Here is a 19,558-nt window from a genome sequence, read left to right as displayed (position 1 = left end):
AGCAAACATAAACTTAGAGGCCAAACTAACCTTGACATTTTGCATATTTTACTTAACCACTTTTTTTTTTTTAAATCCGGATTCTTCGCATTAGTTCTCCAATTCTGTAAGATTCCACATTGTCCGGCTGCTTTACAGGAAAGGATGAGCGGATAGATACGGTCACCCCCACCAATAGCCGGAGTAAGGAGGCTGCAAACTTCCATCTGCTTCATTCTGGAGAGATCAAGATGGCCGATAGACTTTCCGGAATGAAGCAAATCGGGTACAGTCCTTTGCAGTGCAGCTTATCCCTCAATGGAGGTCACAGAGGACATGAACGCTACACTGTAATTCCACATTACTAAATGTCCCCAATTATGCATGAGCCCTATGGAGCTGTAATAGGGAACCCATTAAAATATATAGGCCTATACTTTCATTCCTCAGTGTGTCTGTCGGAGGGAATCTGCGAGAAAATTGTGGCAAGTTCTATAGCATGTGGTACTATGGAAGTATTCCCCTCCCCCCCTAGACGTGCGCTATGCAGTCACAGAGTGTAAACCGTACCGAAGCTGCAACAATAACGTAAAAAGAAACTGGAGCTGCTATGATGAGTTTTATTTTACCTCGCGATACGTGAGTGCGCACTGCATGCTGGGTGACTGGCAGCAGGTTTGGAAGGCGCACACACAAGTCCAGCTGTTCTCATCTCCCCACTTTTCCCAGTCTGTGGTCAGTCTTGGGATCTGCAATAATCGCCTGCACAGCTACTATGGCCTCATTAATCTTGGTCTGAAGTTCTCGGAGTTCTTCAACATGAAGTAATCGGAGGATTCGGGCAGCATCGTTCAGGACGGCGTCTGATAAACACACAAGGAAACCGTTATATAGAGGCGTCTGCCTGGAGGACTTTGTTCAACAGAAAAACTTATCACTAAATAATGGAAATCAGGAGGTTTGCAATTCGCAGAAATCCACCGTCACGGTTTCCAATTTTCACATCCTTTGTGTTCACCTCGGATCACTAATAACGTTTTATGTAGATTCATTCTAGATGTAAACTTGGTAAGTAACTCTATAAATACGTTATCTTATACTGATCCTGAGTTTACAGCCTGTATTCAACTCCAGAGCTGCGCTCACTATTCTGCAGGTGGAGATATAATGTACATACATGACATTACTTCTCTTCTACTGATCCTACGTTACAGTCGGAATTATACTCCAAAGCCGAAATCTCCCAGCAGCCCCTGCTTGTTCAGTGTCTGCACAGAGCTTCCTCTAAAGATATTCGTTTTTTTTCGAAGAGTCTTTACACCGGGCACTGTACAGTAATCTCATATAGGAAACAAAACCTAGCGGTTTCCCTGCATGATAGGAGGTTAGCTAAACTGTTGGGGAGGGGAATCATCTGGCAATCAGCTTTTTGACTGCAGCACATAATACAGACTAACTCAGGATCAGGTCAAGATGAGACGTATTCACAAAGTTACCCAACTAGAAGTATTATATAAATGGTGTTTTAGAGGTGAAACTACTCTTTAAAAGAAAACCTGCCTGCTCTCCTGACAGGTCTGTGTGAGGCCCCATGCTCACGACCCTAAAAATCGTCCGTAATTGCCGACCGCAATTACGGACAAATTCACTTCTATTGTCTACGGACATCTTCCCGTTTATTTATGGGAAGGTGTCCGGGCCGTAGAAGTGTACCGCAAAATATAGGACATGTCCTATCTTTTGCTTTTTACGGTCCGCGCTCCCATACTTTGTATGGGAGAACGGGCCAAAAATGCAGGTGGCCGGCCGTGTCCGCAATCGCAGCCTGCGATTACGGGCACGGCCGTGTGCATGAGGCCTACGTAAATATTTATATTCCTCATGAAAAAAATCTCTGGAGCATCTTTTCTTAGATTTAGCTGTTCCTCTGTTATTCCTCCCGGAAACCTATGAATAAGTTGACAACTGGGCATTACCATAACCCTGGTTAATGGGGCGTATCCCTGATTGGGACAGTATCAGACTATGTTGGTCCCATTGACCAGGAGAATAGGAACGCCCAGTTGTCAACTTATTCATACAAAAAAGTAACAGCATTACTAGAGGGCAAGGCGTACAGTAGAGGAGACTTACCTCCAGTGTCAAATCCAAGTGTGTGTTTATCCAGCGCAACAGGAAGACCCTTCATAAAAAAAATTAGACCATTATATATGTTGAATGCAGACATTTCCATAATTAAACGAAGTATTTTTACTCAATACATTATTTTTACAGCTTTGACCACAATCGAACCACCATCTACTGCAAACCCATCATCGTGGACTGTTCCAGTGGCTTGTCAGGCTCTCCAATTGCAGCCCCCTAGTGTTTAACTGGGTATATGAAGCCAATTTTGCACCACTTCCAGGCATATAGTAAGGCCCCATGAACTGACCGTAGTTTACATCTGTAATTATGCATGAAATCGCAGACTCATTCATTTCTACAGGCCAGTGACCTTTCCATATATTTACGGATGTGTCCAGGCTGTAGAAGTGATCCGCAAAACATAGAACATGTCCTATTGTCCGCAAATTGCGGCACAGACTCGCCCATAGAAGTCTATGCAATTTAGTTCCCGTATTAGCGGACAGTAAAAAACATTACGCTCGTGCACATGAGGCCTAAACTTCTATCTGCTCATAGTCCAAAAAAATTGAGACTGCACCTGAGACGAGCACAGTACACAACTAAGCAGGTGGCAAATTATTTAGAAGAGCTGTGTAAATCCAGCAAGGGGGGGACAGAGCGTGTTTATAACGTCTGCCTGACTTCCCGTTTATTTCATATAAATCCAGCCATATGGAAAACAGATAGGAGAGCATCTGTTTTTTGCATATAAGTGAAAACTCAGATTTTGGGGAAAGGGAACAGATGTCTTAAGGGGTCATTTGAGACAAAAAAAAAAAACCCCCACAAACACATGGCAGCTTCCTACCAAGAACAGCCTCTTGTGTATGGGTTGCATCTGGTATTGCAGCTCAGTCCAAAAATCAATTGAATGGGGTTAAGCTGCAATACCAGTCACAGCCCATGGATAAGTGTGGCGTTGTTTCTAGAAGAAAGCTGGACGACCGCTGTTTTTTTTTATTATAACTTAGACAGCCCTCTTAAGATGAGGCTTCACAAAACCAGATATTCAGATCTGCAAGAAGCAACAGTAGTGAATATATCAGGAGAGCAATGCTGTTAGGCTGCCCCTCTGTGTCCAGGACTAAAACTGCCCTGTTTAGGATCAGTGGTGATCCCAAAAGCAAGGACCCCCCTTAAATTATTGTCAAGTCCTCTCTCTCTAGAACAGGTCCCTCTGACCCGCAGACCTACATTCTCTTTCTTTCGCTGCTCTCCAGCCACTGACTGACGACGTAGTTGGAAGTATGGAAACCGTGTAGTACAAAGAATTCGGCTGTTTCCATACTCCCGACGACCTCGCCACTCAGTGGGGGTAGAGCAAGAAAAAAATAGGATGGGGGGCTATCTAGAAATAAATGTGGGTCCCAGAGGTGGAACCCACATCTATCAGAAATCTATGGCATATCCTGTGGATATGCCAAAAATGTCCAAGATGGGAAAACCCCTTTAATTGCACCAGAAGTTGGATGAACAAAACTTTCATTTTGCAGCAGGAACCCAGCCTTGTATACTCAGCCACGCGAGGAGTCCGGGCATCTACAGGCGACAGCTTGAGGAAGTAAGAAGCATAAGGAAACTCACCTCTTTCGAGCTGTTGGATTTAGCTACGGCCTCTGTAGACAGTCGCTCCTGGACAAGAATCCTTATGGCCTGAAGAGGGAATGGAATTAAAAAATACAGACTAAATAAGATCATTTGTTAGACCAATGGACTAAATACACGGGCCCCCCCCCCCCCCAAATCCTCAGATATTACAGCTCATGCGCACGACCGAATGCGCCGTCAGTGATCCGAGGAAAAATAGGACATGTTCTATCTTTCCTCGGATCGGAGACTCCGACCATTTTTCATGGACCCGATTCACCCGCTAAAGTGAATGGGTCCGTGAAGACTATCGGGTGCCCCTCGGATCCCGTCAAAAACGGCCTGAGTGGCACAACAGTCGTGTGCAAGAGACCTTAGGACAAGGCTCATGAGCACCAGAGTCCCATTTTAGAGAGTGGTAGATTTAGGTCTACATACTTAGACATCCGAATATCCCCAAGTCTTAAGGCAATGAGGCTTCCTTCTAGCAATTGGTGGGGGTCACATGGCATACACACCGTGGACAACCTGTCAGAAGAAGTTTGAATGTGAACCTTCCCTTTAAATTAACCCTCTGGTTTGCATGAGCTGGGACCCCTTTGATTTCTAGAATCAAGTTGCCCGGCAGTCTTCTCACCACTGAGCCCCTTCAAGTTTGGGATTCTGCGCTCTTCTGAGACAGTTTTTATAACTCTCTCATAGATTTAAATGGGACTGTAACGTACAGGTCAGAAGTTTGTTAAAACTTCTAAAAAAAAGTTACTAAAAAATAAAAAATAAAAATACTGTCGTAAACAATACTTCTCACAGCTGAGGGTTTGCTACAATTGTGTCTAGTCTAGAAGATCCACTAAAGGTTTGTTACAATGCATCAGTGAATGTAGAATCAGCCCGGAGTCAAGACTGTTGAACGCAGTGGGTTGTCTAGACTGTCTACAATGGAAGCAAACCCTCGTCTGTTAAAGTTATTAGATCTATAAGTGTTTCTGTCAGCCCCATGATGTAAACAAAAGTTTTTTCCACTTACTGACAGCAAGCAGAGATCTTGAGATTGGTGGATTAAAAAAAAAAAAAAATAATAAATAAATAAAAAAAGTATATAAGAAATAAAAAAAAGTTGCAAAAAAACTTGCGTGATCCTTACATAAAACTGGAAAACCCATTTAAAGTGAAGTTTTACATGACAAACAACGTGACTGCGCAGAGCGAAACAGACATGACCCCAGACGGCGCACCATTTGCAGACATTACCAGAGAGGAGGTAGCAGTGATGAGAATGGACTTACCTTCAGCATCACCAGGTAGTCATCGTGCCTCTGAATCTGTAGGAGGTTTGCTAAAGCCATCACACCAGCTTTGAAGTCCGGATTATTCACTATGAAAAGATAGAAACATTTCACACACTGGAAATAAAACATGTCATTGACAGATATTATTATCTACACTATAAGGACTAAAGTATTGGGACAGCTTATGATCATTGAATTCAGTCCCATTCCCCCAGGTGTAGAACATCCGGCGCTCGCCATGGTCGCCTTTACAGACAGTGATAGAACGGGTCCTTGTAAAGAGATCACGGAATTCCAGCGCGGTCCGGTAATAGGACGTGACCGGTGTAACAAGTCCGTGAAATGTCTTCCCTCCTAGATATTCCGCCATCTACTTTGAGTGATATTATTGTAAAGTGGAAGGAACCGCAGAAACTCAACCACAAAGAAACTTAAAAAGTTAGAGCGCGGCCGCTGAGGCGCATAGTGGAGAGAAGTCGCCAACGCTCTGCTGACTCCATAACTGCGATACAGACCCCTCCTCGGTCATTATCAGCACAAAAACTGTGTGCCGGGAGCTTCATCGCATGGGGACCGACTAGATGCATGCCAGCCTTACATCACCAAGCGTCAGATGGAGGGGTGTAAAGCCACCGCCACTGGGGCAGTGGAAACATTCCCAGACACTTTAAAACCCTGTAGAAAGCCCCCGAAAGAGTGGAGGCGGTTTTACTGCAAAAGGGGGAAACGGCTTAATGCCTATGGATTTAGAATGGGATGTCATAAAAGCTCCTGTAGGTGTCCCAATACTTTCGTCCATACAGTGTATATTGCTGGTTCCACCCGCCTATGACCTCAGAGAAAAGACGGAATGTCCTGTATGTAGGAAACTGTGCAAACCGCACGCTTATAAACCAACAGGACGACACCAATCCATTCCTGGGACCCTCCGGGAGGATGAACAAGGCATCCGACCTCTGGAAGGAAGCAGTGACAGAAAGGTAAGTCTCCGGGGCGCGGACGAAATCCAGGTTGTGGAGGGAAATCTCCCTTGGATGACTGGGAGATGGACAAAGACGTTAAAAAAAAAAAAAAAAAAAAAAAAAAAAAAAAGATATCCTCATTTATGTTAGAAGCCAAAAAAGACGGCCCCATTTGGAGCACTGCCTTGTCCCGATGGAGTCAGAAATGGAGAACAGCAAGAGGGCCGCCAATTCAGAGACCCTCCAGATGGAAGTCACAACTACAAAAAACACTTTCCAGGAAAGAAGACGAAGAGATTTCTCACAAGGGTTCGAAGGGAGCCGACTAAGACCTCAAACAAATTTGAGATCTCAAGAAGGAATTTGAGGATTATAAGAGGGGAAACCATGTGAACAACCCCCTGTAGAAATCTGAATAGATTTAGATGCCAACAGGCGACCAAACAAGATGCTAAGTGCCGACACCTGTCCCTTCAGGGAACCGAGGGCCAAACCTTGATCCAGGCAGAAGCAGAATCCTGAAGGAAGAAAAGAACTCTGGATAGATAAAATTGCAAGTGGAGGAAGATTGAGATCCTCACACCAATGAAAGGAGGTTTTCCAGGTACGATGGTAAAATCCAGCTGGGGACGGCTTCCTAGCCTTGAGAATAGTGAGAATCACACTGACAAACTGCGAGCCCTCGGAATGGTTTCAACAGCCACGTAGCGACCTTACATTTTGGTGCTTGAGAGGTACCAGAGAGAGGAGGTCGAGACGGAGGCGCAATGGCCACGATGGCTGGCAGGGACAAGGCGTCCACGTACCAACGACGACACAGCCAATCAGGGGCCAGAATCCCCTTGGCCTTGAGCCCGTGGAAGAGCCAAGGCAGGAGAGGGGGGGGAGACGACACGTTCAAGAGCCTGAAGTTAATCAACAGAGCCTCAAGATAATCTACGGCACAGTGAATCAGGGAACCTGCCAATTTAACCTGGAAGCCGTCAGGTCCACAGCCGGCTGGCTCCATCTGAGGCAAATCTGGTTGAAGACCTACTGGTGGAGGGACCACTCCATGGGAACCACTTTTTCGCACCTGAGAAAGCCACGACAGTTATCCATCCCGGGAATGTGCACGGCCATTAGCACAGGAACATAATCTTCCGGCCAGACGAGAATCTTTGCGGCCTCGGCCATCACTGCGAGTTTTTCCCTGGTGATTGAGATAAGCCACGGACGTGACATCGTCCGTTTGAATTCGCACCAGATGTCCCGTGCAGCAGGCAGAGCAAGATGGCTCAACTCCAGTAGTTTGATGGAGAGAGGATTCCTGTGGAGACCACATCCCACCAACCATGAGGTTCCGAAATGTGTCTCCCCACCCCTTGAGACGGACATCCGTGGAGAGAATCTGCCTATTCAGCGGAAGGAAGGAGCGACTTCGGAGAACGGCCAGGGAAGAAAACCCACCATCGAAGCAATCGACAAACTGCAAGGGGGAGGAAGAACATTTGATCCAAGGAGTCCAGGGAACGGCTCCACCGGGAGAAGATTGCTGGCTGTAGGGGACACGTGTAGAACTGCGCAAAGGGGACGGTCACAGAGGCCACCATGGTTTCTTCATGCAGAGGTGGGGCGAGGTCGGAGCAGCCGTCCTTAAGGAGCGACGGACAGTAAGAACACTTTCGCAGACAGTGTGTCCAAACCCAGGAACACGATCTGCTGGGTAGGAGACGGTTGATAATCCAACCAAACCAACACTCAGGGGCCACAGTGATCTGAAGCAGAGACGCATTGTCCTCCCTGGATGGAGATTTGATAAAAAGGTCTTTCAGATGCGGCACAGGCTCTGAAGGAAAACTGGTAAATTAAATTTTGGAGCCAGGGTCAGAAATGTGAGAAAGTCAGACGTCCTTGAAGGGCAGAAACCTGCCTCCCAATCTAAGTGAATCCAGCGGGGGTGCACGAGGTGCTGGCAATTGGCCAGAATGCATCACATAGGGAAGAGGGCTGACCACAAGGAAACTTAGTCTATTATGCATGCTCTAAATGCAGGCTCGGATATGGCAGTAGAGCGGGTCACACACATATAGGAGAAAAAAAAAAAACATGGGGTAGAGAAGCGAATAAATCCACTCAGGTACTGCGCAGCAATAAACTACTACCGAGGGAGAGGGAGAGAGAGAGAGAGAGAGAGAGAGAGAGAGAAAAAAAAAGAGCGAGAGAGAGCGAGAGAGAGAGTGAATAGTGCACTGGAGCACTATAGGATGAGCAGAGGGCCGCCGCAACCCCCGCCTAGTAACCCACTCACCCTCCATCTCCCAGATGCGTGACCAGCACTCCCTCGGTGCTTCACCCTTTACTAAGGGGACACTGGTGAGAGGTGCCCCTTTGGCAGGTAACAGAGGGGCTGATGATCTTGTCTTCATAGGCAGGTGGTCAACGGCACATTTGTAGTAGGACACCGCCGGAGGCCCGTCCGTGAGCCGGGCTTCGTGTCAAGCCCGTTGTGGTAACAAATCATCATACCCACGGTCTGTGTCCCCCAATGTAACGAACAAGGAGTCCATATATCTGAACAGATTCTGGCCTCTTACCATCCAGGTTGATCAGGGGTTCTGCAGGCTTCTGTACTCCGCCACTGATCGGCTTGGCGTTCTGGTATTTAGCAGCTGCAAAAAGAGACAAAGACGTGTCAGTGATGACGTCATCACGTTACATACGTTTTACAGCTTCATATGGATACATTATACATTAAGGGACTGGTTTTAGCAAATAAAAAAAAGGTTATTTGCTGTATAATGAAAAGTTATTACAAGTTTCCAACATACTTTGTATATCAAGTCCTCACGGTTTTCAAAATCTCCGCTTGCTGTCATTCTGTATGAACCCTTATTGTTTACTTTCAGTGGTTGAATATTTGTCTCGGCACAGAGGCGCATGGGGCACAAGACACAGCTCTGCTACATGTACTGTAATCAATCCTGCAAGTGTCCATCACATGATCATGGACATATCTTTATCCACAGGAAGTAAATGAAGGTTCCTACTTTAAGCCAGCAAGCAGAGATCTTGCAAATGGTTTAAAGTAGAACCAGAAAAGATATTGAAAAATGTTCTAACCTATATTTGCTGAATCCGAAATACCCCTTTAAACGTACTGACTGACTAAAAAAATGAGCCAAGCTTGTTGACGGTTTCCAATGACAACCAGAAGGAAAGAAGTTTTTTTCTGTTTTTGCCTTCGAGCATTCCTACAGCTATACTTTTTTTTTTTTTTTACATTGACAGAGCTGTATGAGGCCTTGTGGTGTTTTCGGCATCATTGCGGCCTACATATTGGTTGGCATTGTATGGGTTTATCTGGTTACCAAGGTCACTAGATGTCATGTGCTATTTGGTGACTTTAATAAAACTTAGTTCTATGTTTTTTTATCTTTGTTATCTGTATTTAAAGGGGTATTCTCAACTCGGAGCGTTATATTATATCACTAGGAAAGGTCAGTTTTGAGATAATCAGGACATATATGTACACACACGTCAGATTGTGGGAATGTCTCCCCCCTGTAATGTGCAAGTATGCACACCATTGTAAGAAAGGGTTAAACTAAGGAAACCATTTAGGCCACATTCAGACCTGTCAGATTTGTTGAAGATTTTTAGTGTGTGTCCGATGGAACCCCCACAGGAATGGAGCGGTATTGCACATGCTTGACAACCGCTCCATTCATTTCTATGGGGCTGCCGAGCGCCATCTTCAGCAGACCCATAGAAGTAAATGGAGTAGTGGCCGAGCATGTGCAATACCGCTCCATTCCTGTGGGGCTCCTAGAAACGGTAAGATAAGCCCGTTCTTGTGATCATGGGGGTACCAGCAGTCGGACCCCACCCATAAAATATTTATCACCTATCCTGTGGAAAGGTCCATAAATATCGATTATGGAAAAACCCCATTAAAGATGAGAACGCTTTATGACACGCAGTAACGTGTTGTAGTCTCCATCTTTACTGAGAATTATGTTCCATCCGTTACCATTTACTGATCCAATTCTTCCACTCTGGGAGTGACTATAAGGCCCTGTTCACACAGTTTTTTTGGCGCTGTTGTTGAAGCAGAAACCGTGCCAAAAAAACTTCCGAAAATGCCTCCCATTGATTTCAATGGGATTTGGAAGTGTTTTTATCCCGCGAGCGGGGAAAAAAAAACTTTTGCAGGAAAAATAAACGTCATGTCCTTTCTTTAGGCGTTTTTCTGGCAGAGAAAACGGTTATTGCTGTGTTTTGCCCGCGTCCAAAAAACGCCGCAAAAAACGGCAAAGTGTGCAGGTTGGACAAATGCTAAAGGAATTTTGAGGAAGATTTTTCCACCTGCAGAAACTGTGTGTGAACAAGGCCTCACACTGAACAAGTCCCACGTAGGGTCACTTACCATTGTCTCCATACTCCAGACGTACGGCGAGGCCCAGCAGCCAGTCTATGGCTTCCTGACGCTCCTCTACGTTGAAGGGACACGTGACGTCTTTTAAATACTGGGAAGAGAATCGCAGCGTTATACAACAAAAGGAAGAGCAAAACTCTGATCAAAATCACATGACCTGAAACAATTCCTACACAGGGCGGAGGCAAATCATATCAAGTCCTCGCGGTGGTGGTAGTCGTAATGCGAAAGTCGCCAGCTACGGGCGACTCTTGACATTTACTTATTTCTTTAGCTCTGTTCCATGGGACACAGCTATGATCAGTGGCTCCAGTGTAACTGCAATGTCTATGGGAGTCTGAAATCCACCTGCTACATCCATCCCCCATGCTTTGCACTGCAGCTCTTACTCAAATAAGCGGTGTATAAAATGCGCTCTCGGCAGGATTGGGCCCAGACAAGAACATTTTGGAGTTCCTCATAAGATTCGGCTAGAGATTCTTCTGGAAAGCCCCTCCCCCTCCCATCACTTAAGAAAGTATGACAGTCTTATAACCCCATGATCACGACTTACCTTTTCATACTGTTTCGGCCATTCGTCGTTTTGTATATTTCTTAAGTTTCCCCGATCTTCAATTTTGTAGTGTCTGATTTTCTGATCTTCCAACCAAACGATGAAATTTCGGAATTCAGTTTCCTCTGTGAGAAAGAATCAAAGTCAAATTTGGTCCCTGCCGCGACGACATCTATACAAAATCATACAAGAGGCGCGTCACACGGCGACAGGCGCGCACAAAGCCGTAAAAAGACGTCGTCCTCTTCTGTCAACCGCTGGAAAATCTCAACAGTCGTCATCCGTGTCTGGGGAAGGTGGGTGACAATATGGCCTCCACTACATCTACCCCACCCTGCGTTCCTATACATCACTACGGGAGCGTGTTACGGCATAACTAGACAGATTGCGTGACGAGTAGGTCTGGAGCGGCAGCCATATTTGTTATAGGGATTATTTACGGTAAGAAGAAAAAAAAAAGTGGTATCCGAATGTAGCAGAGTTATACATCCGCTCACACAATGAAACGAAGGGTCGGACTTCACTTCTGTGGGTCACAGCAACGTAAAACGTACGTCCACTTGCGATCTTGAGCGGGCATCAGGCGTGGTGAGACACTCCTGCACGCTGGGCAGTATAGTTGCCATGGCAACCGCACGATGCCAGGAGAGTATTGTGCACTGGTCAAAGAAGGATTTTTATGTTGCGGTCAAAATGCATTTTTTTGCCGCAATTCTCTGCAAACCGCACCATTTTTGCCACGATTCGTAGACAAATTTATTTTGACCGCGACGTGTGAGCCCAGCCCAACATGACCGGTGCACAATACTCTCCAGGCATACGGTTGCCACGGTAACTGTACTGACCAGCGTGCAGGAGCGTCTCTCCATGCCCGATATTATAGGACAATTCAACAGAGGAAATCCTTAATTCTGCCTGGACATCGTAAAAGATCAGACATCTGCCAACTAAAGCTAGAGGAGTCTGTGTCGCCATCTAGTGGCAAAGAATGGTATTTTGTGTCTTTTGTCACAGATTTTTAGGTTATAAATCAATATTCTCTTCCAAATATGGAATTAAAGGGGATTTGCAAGACCGTAATATTGACGGTTTACCTTCAGAATAGGAAATCAAAATGACCGGCGGTGGGTCTAATGTCCCGGCACCCCTAATGATCAGCAGCTTAAAAAGGGTCGCGCACAAACCATTAATATTACAATAACCCTTTTATATTACTTTTTTGTGGTGCCCTTTTTTTAAAAAAAAATAATTGGGTGTAAAAGGGCCCAAGGGGTTTCCGCATCCTTGCACGAGACTGGAGTAAGGCTTGTAGACTTGTTCAGAGGTTTGTGACCAATCACATTCACAATTTAGGGTATGTGCACACAAAACGCAAAAACTTCGGAAAATACGGAGCGGATTTCAGAGAAAACAGTCTCTGATCTTTCAGGCGTTTTGGAAGCTGAAGATGAAGCTGCTTTTGAGGCGTTTTTCATTGTGTTCAATGGAAAATCAGCTCCAAAGAACGCCTCATGAAGTGACACGCTACTTATTTTTACGGAGCGCCTTTTTACGCTCCGTTTTTTAAAACAGTGGCATAAAAATATGCCCCGTTTGAACTAAATGCTGTTTTTCCCATTGATTTCAATGGGCAGATGTTTGTAGGCGTTCAGCTTCCATTTTTTTCAGGTGTAAACACCCCAACATACGCCAGAAAACACTGCGTGTGATCATACCCTCTCTGCAGTGTCAATGTCCCGAGAGGGGAGTCTCAAAAATATCAACTATCCCAAGAGATAAACTGCAGCATTACAAGACGATCCCTCCATTGATAATCACATTACAAACAATCAAAACTCAAATGAATAATATATAATAAAAAAAAGAAAAAAGTAAACCCAAAAACTGGAATGACCAACCACAGCGAGTAGCTGACCGTGGGTAACAAGGACATTGATAAGAAGGGTCTGGTGTACAGTGTCCCCAACAACCTAATGTCATGAGGCCTGGTAGACATGTTTCCTGTCCGTCTCTTTCTCCAGAGATCAGCGACATCAGAGGTAAACGCAGACGCTCATCTCTCTATGGAAATAACGTACTCCAGTCACTTTTGCATGAAACTTCTCACAGCTGAGGGTTTGCTTCAATTCGATACAATTTAGACACTCCTGTCTGAGATCAGAGTCCTGGTCTCCAGACTGATACATTGTAGCAACTATCAGAAGAGAGATTTCTGCTGATGTATGTAATTGGCTCACAGAGGATTGTCTAGACTGGATACAATTGTATCAACCCCTCAGCTGTGACAACTACTGATCAGGTGAGGTTTTCAATATAAACAGGAATGTGCCCCTTCACTGACAGCAAGCACATATTTTACAAACAGCGAGGAATTGAAACAAAGTATATTCTAAAGTTGCAGAACTCCACATTATACAGCGATTCGACGGTCCCATCTGTCCCAGTTTTGCTGCGTTTTCCCCCCATATAGATTATAAGGGTATGTTCCCATGGATCGGTTCCGCTACATTAAAGTGTGCAACGTATCGGACCTAGAACCCGAAGGAATTTTGTCTGAAAAACCGCACCAAACTGATGAAAATTTACGGCCAGAAACTTCGCTGCAAAAAATATTGCTGATGACACTACATGGAAACCTGGTCTAATGGGGGAAACCTGCAGCATTGAAAAATTCTCTATGGAAGCTTCTAGAACATTCTAGAACCGTCTCTAACAAAATAACATGCACTAATACTAGTTGTGCTGTTGTTTCCAGGCAGTGATTTGGTGCACACGTTCCGTGTATATGCTACTTTATACATGAGGCGCTTGGAAATATATCTCATTTCTATTGGGTACAATTTTCCAGTTCTGTGATACAGCCTGCAGTGTAAAGAATGGAGGGTTCCATTCTGCACCTATGTAAATCTCTGTTCACATCAGTGCTGGCCTTTAAAGTGTGCTCTGCAGCGCTATTATCGCAGACGAAAAAAAAAAAAGAGGAGATCGAAACACAACGGATCCCGTTATACGTCAATGGGATCCTTTACAATACAGTCACATAACAGTTGCCATAGATTTTTTTAAAGGGGTCCTCCAAATACACCGCCGGTGGCATCTCCCACCAGAAGTTTAAATGTTGGAAGCCTCTCATATTGTTGTATGATTGCCTAAACAACTGGACCGCTGCCACTATAAGGGTATGTTCACACGAGGGCGAGCCTGAAAACATCCCCGTAATTTCAGCCGTACCGGCATGTGCAGGCGCTTGAACGCCGCGTCAATTACGGCCGTAATTAGCGCTGCTATTCATTGGAGTCAATGAATAACGGCTCTAATTACGGCCAAAGAAGTGACAGGTCACTTCTTTGACGCGGGCGTCTATTTACGCGCCGTCTTTTGACAGCGGCGCGTAAATATACGCCTCGTGTGAACAGACAAACGTCTGCCCATTGCTTTCAATGGGCAGATGTTTGTCAGCGCTATTGAGGCGCTATTTTCGGGCGTAATTCGGGGCAAAAACGCCCGAATTACGTCCGTAAATAGGCCGTGTGAACATACCCTTACAGTTCTGGTGGGAGACTCGGTCGGCATTATAACTGGAGGACTCCTTTAATGGAGCCACGGCGCAAGAGTGAACAGAGATACATCTAGTGCTTGTATACGAGTCTATCTAGGACAGGGCAGAGGAGAAAGTGTATTATATATATATATATATATATATATATATATATAGTGGTAGAAAACAGCAGCACTTCGTGACTGTCACTGTATAGGTTGGTGCTATGCGAACCTGACCTTAATCCAAAACGGTCCTATGTGAAGAAATGATCGCAGCGCTCCAATAGATTGATGTCAAACAAAAATGTGGTTTATTGTACCATGTTTCAAAGGATAAGCTACGTCTCAGTCCTCTCACAGGACCTTTTTCAAGCTAAAAACGTAGCTTATCCTTTGAAACATGGTACAATAAACCACATTTGCACAATGAAAATAAATATATATAATTTTGACAATGTGATTTTCTGTTTTTTTGTTTTTATATATAATCTATCTCTCACTGGTAAAATTAACCTAGCCTAAAAATTCTAGACTGTTCATGTCTTTGGTTCCCGTTAGTTTCAGTTTGGATTCCGTTCATGGGTTCTCCTAATGGAAAAGGTCTGACGGAACCCGTGAAGGGAGCCCCCGACGCAGATGTGAACAGAGCCTTACATGCGGAAAAGTTCTGCATCGTGTAGATGACTTGACGAATTATTTACTTTTCCGGTACTGTAGATGACGCCACGTAACCCACTCCCATCTCTAAAAAATAAATAAAAAAAAGAAGGCCCCTGGTTTCCCTGAAACAGCTGATCGCATTTTACAGGAACTCCCATAGACGCTAATGCCATTACGGAAACGGCGCAGAACCGCGAGTGACGCTGTTTTCATAGCTCACGAGTCCCTGAACCAGCGCAGCTTGCCGCACTTTTTCCGTAACTCCCATTCACTTCTACGGAATGTCCTAAAAAAGCCACAGGAAACCGCACTCGCGCTCAGCTGTTTCCAGAAAACCCGGACACTCGCCCTCCCCACGGTCACCTATAGCAAAATGGGGATCACAGGACCCCCCTCATTCTCACAGCACCCCTATCAGTTGTTTAACCCTATATGGTCCTGCCAGGATCCAATTGGGTCAGAGGTCGTCACCCAGCTTTCCCACAATCCTGTCAGCCAAACCTTCCTACCACTGGGTTTATCAATAGGCCATTCAGGAACCAGAAAACCTGGGTGACCACCCTCGTGGTCCGCCATATTGGTTATCACTCAGCTTTGCTAGACGTAAACAGGGAACGGTGGAATAAAAACTTGCACGGACGTGAGGAGAGGACGCTCCATGTACGGATGAATTGTGCGATTTATATTGGAAACGCATAATAATATCTCCGACAAACGCCACATATGAACCGTACACGCCGGAGAGGAGCCGGAAGATGGCCGCCGACACCTCATTTCTCACCTTTACAGTTGAAGCCGGCAGGGTTGGGATAGTCCAGCGCTTGCAGTTTCCTTCGAAACATGGTGTCTCGTCACCCGGTTACCTGCCACACTGCAGCTGGCAGACAGCTCTTCGTAAGCCGTCAGTGCGTAACCGCACCGCTCGTCCAATCATAATCCTCCTACGACGTTCCGTCCAATCACAGGAAACGCACAAGCGTTCGCTCAGCCAGTTAGAACGGGTAACACGAACAATCGGAACACAACGCACGAATAACCAATCAGGAGCCGAGAACAGGAAGCGTTTGACCAATCATTGGACGAAAGAGCCTCTGGTAACGCCGCTTTATGGTAACGTCGTAGCCGTATGAGAAACGTAGGCAGGGGGCGTGGTTTAGGCTTATTAACAAAACGTCCATTTTGGTTGAGGGCTGTTTGCCAGTGTATATATTATAGCTGTAGATTTGTAGATTCATAGAATATATTTACTAAAATCCTCCCAAATTATGTACAATTTATGATGCTGTGGAACTACAAATCGTATACTACCAAGAGTGCTCCCAGATACACTTAAAGGGATTGTACAGGATTAGAAAAATATGGCTGCATTCTTCCGAAAACAGCGCCACACCTGCCCATGGGTTGAGTCTGGTATTGCAACCTCACAGAGTTTTTTTTAAATTTTAGCAGGAGGGCAGGGAAGGGTATAAATGAATAAACAAACTGGTGCTCACCCTTTAAAACGAACCCCGTTCATCGCCGCTCTGGTCCCAGAAGCTTCTGCGGTGGTCATATGCTCTTCATGGCAGCATCAGCATTAAGGCCAGTGATTGGCTGCAGCTATAGCTTCTGGGAACGTTGTGCCAGTGCTGGAGCAGAGGGTGTTCCAAGGGGCGAGTATCCGTAAGTTTATTATTTTATACCCCCCGCCCTCCTGCAAAATTGGAAAACTCCCAGATAACCCCTTTAAGGGTATGTGCACACACACTAATTACGTCCGTAATTGACGGATGTATTTCGGCCGCAAGTACCGGACCGAACACAGTGCAGGGAGCCGGGCTCCTAGCATCATAGTTAGGCGGGATTCACACGACCGGGTCGTTCCCGAGCCAGAATGTCGGCCGGTAAAATCGGCCATTTTACCCGGCCGGTTTGCATTAAGTTTTGCATCCGTGCCGGGCCGGGCAGATCCGGACAGTGACATCAGCGGCAACTCCTGAAGGGGAATCCCCAGGTGTTCGGGGATTCCGCTTCAGGAGTTTCCCCTGATGTTACTGCCCAGATATGGACAGAGACATCAAGCACTCTGTCCAGGAGCGGAATCCCCGAACACACGGGGATTCCGCTCCTTCAAGGAGCTAAAGTGCGGCTAGCACATAGCAGAGCGGGGAGATACCTCCCCGCTCTGCTATAGTGGCGTCGCTACAGTAGTAGCAGCCGCAGCAGCAGCTGCTAGCGGCGCCATGGAAGGTGTCGCCGGGCCAGGGCGCTTTTAACAAGCAGGGGAAGGGAGCCTGCGCAGCGCTCCCTCCACCTGCTGTACACCCCGGCCCTGCCACACAGTGTACAGCGTACAGCCAGTCGTCCGAATGGCATCAACTCCTCCTCCTCACATGCACTCTGCGCTGTGAGGAGGAGGATATAGAGCGCAAGCGCCGGAAAACCCGGCCATCACTCGGGACACATCCCGGTGATGGCCGTGTAATACCCGGCCCCATAGACTTCTATGGGAGCCGGGCGGCCGGGTACCCGGGCGAAGATAGAGCATGTCCTATTTTTTGACGGCTGGTTTTCCCGGCTGTCCAAAAATCGGTCGTGTGAATAGCCCCATTAGGGGTCTATCATTCCTAATGCAGCCGGGTGCCGGCCGATTTATGAACGGCCGGCACCCGGCCGGGAAACCCTGCCGTGTGAATGAGGCCTTATGTACGATGCTAGGAGTCCCTGCCTCGCTGTAGGACAACTGTCCCGTACTGAAAACATGATTACAGTATGGGACAGTTGTCCTGCAGCGAGGCAGGGACTCCTAGCATCGTACATAAGTATGATGCTAGGAGCCCGGCTCCCTGCACTGTGTTCGGTCCGGTACTTGCGGCCGAAATACGTCCGTCAATTACGGACGTAATTAGTGTGTGTGCACATACCCTAATTCTCAATCCATTTAGGGTGTATTTGCACGAGTTTTTTTTGTCACGTTTTTCAGCAGTAATTTTGGTAATCGTGGCAAAACGTCACCATTTTTTGTATAAAAGAGGTTATCCTACCAGAACAACCGCATTCCTAAATTCATCCTCACCCCAGCAAGGCAACACCTTTAAAAAAGTTGTACAAGATTAGAAAAACATGGCTGTGGTCTTCCAAAAACAGCGCCATGCCTGTCCACAGGTTGTGAGTGGTATTACAGCTCAGCCCCATTCACCTCAATGGAGCCGAACTGCAATACCAGACACAAACTGTCCACAGGTGTGGCGCTGTTTCTGGAATAAAGTAGCCATGTTTTTCTAATCTTGTACAACCCCTTTCCATATTGCAATTTAGTAATTTAGTAAGGGGTACTGGTGGGTTCAGTGTAGCGGATCCTGCAGGTCTCTGATACGCAGGATCGAGCTGTTACCGAGCAAATCTAAGTTCATAACTTACATGTGCAGGATTGCTGACACTGAAACCGTCAGTGCCGCTGACCTGACGGATTCAGTATATACAGGATACAAAGCAGCCGTATCTCAAAAAGTTAAAATAATTTTTAATAAAAACGAATTAGAAAGCTGCACAAAACACACTGATATATATATATATATATAGCTTTCGAAGGTGTACATAGCCTTTAATTTCCACATGCAATCTGCTTCTCTACCAGCAGAGGGCTCTCTACTCCAGGGTATTTTATTCAGTCCATAATTTATAATGAGCTCAGAAATGTTTCTGAGTAACGTGTCAATTATATAATAACAGGCGTAACATGCATCATGGACAGCTGCTCAGGTGCGCACGTTGTATTTTCCTTTTTTGCGCACTGTATACATTTTGGGAACCGACAGCAAATGAACAGGACTGGAATGTCCTGAATGTTCTCCCTCTCTCTGCTGCAGATGATCGTCCAGTCACCAGTGTCCTGCATAGCCCCTACATCAAGTGCAGCTCTCTGCTCCGGGGGTCTGGGCATCCACAAAAAAAACAATGCGACACTGCAGGGAAATCAAACATTTACCCACCTGCTTGATCATAGTGCGCCCTTTAAAGGGACCCTCCCCTTATCGTCTTATCCTGGGGGGGGGGGGGGGTCCTGCAATCAGAAAATTATTTTTTTAAGCTAGCGCTCTGCATATTTCGTTGTGGAATCTGCATTGAAAATCGACGACAAATCCGCGATGTGTGAACTCATCCTAAAGGTGCCCGTACACGTAGCAGCCGTGTGTAGTATTAATGCTGCACTGTAAAAATCGCACACGGTTGGAAACCGCATCTCAAATCTGCGGCAATTGGTGGTAAAACAGTGTGCAGTTTTGCCGCGTGGCACATTACCGCCACATGGCCGCTACATGTACGGGCACCCTTGGTGTAAAGGCGTTTTATATAAATGAAGATTAATCACTGTATAATCAAACATTCTGCAGCTTTATTTTCTACATTATGTTTCAATACC

The 19,558-nt window shown here is 45.9% G+C and overlaps 1 protein-coding gene across 1 annotated transcript; it reads right to left on the bottom strand.

Moving 5' to 3' along the window:
- Positions 1–585: 585 nt before the first annotated feature.
- On the bottom strand, positions 586–16,124 carry RTRAF (RNA transcription, translation and transport factor). The gene is made up of 8 exons (XM_075844120.1): positions 15,938–16,124; positions 10,957–11,081; positions 10,395–10,494; positions 8,563–8,637; positions 5,022–5,110; positions 3,733–3,801; positions 2,113–2,161; positions 586–842 (listed from the first exon to the last, which is right to left on the bottom strand). Exons 1-8 carry the CDS (start codon positions 15,996–15,998, stop codon positions 688–690), a joined length of 723 nt encoding a protein of 240 aa, XP_075700235.1. The 5' UTR covers positions 15,999–16,124; the 3' UTR covers positions 586–687.
- Between the last annotated feature and the right edge of the window lie 3,434 nt (positions 16,125–19,558).

Source organism: Rhinoderma darwinii, chromosome 12, assembly GCF_050947455.1.
Source record: "Rhinoderma darwinii isolate aRhiDar2 chromosome 12, aRhiDar2.hap1, whole genome shotgun sequence".
Classification (NCBI taxonomy): domain Eukaryota; kingdom Metazoa; phylum Chordata; class Amphibia; order Anura; family Rhinodermatidae; genus Rhinoderma; species Rhinoderma darwinii.
Note: the sequence above shows the minus strand (reverse complement) of the source record. Positions and strands in the feature narration are given on the sequence as shown.

Bases quoted from the DNA above. Each gene is read 5' to 3' on its own strand.
- RTRAF (XM_075844120.1), bottom strand. From the start codon at position 15,998: ATGTTTCGAAGGAAACTGCAAGCGCTGGACTATCCCAACCCTGCCGGC. The intron at 10,495-10,956 runs GTAAGTCGTGAT...TTCTCTTCCCAG, and splicing joins GGCCGAAACAGTATGAAAAG to TATTTAAAAGACGTCACGTG. The intron at 8,638-10,394 runs GTAAGTGACCCT...CTCTTTTTGCAG, and splicing joins TCTGGAGTATGGAGACAATG to CTGCTAAATACCAGAACGCC.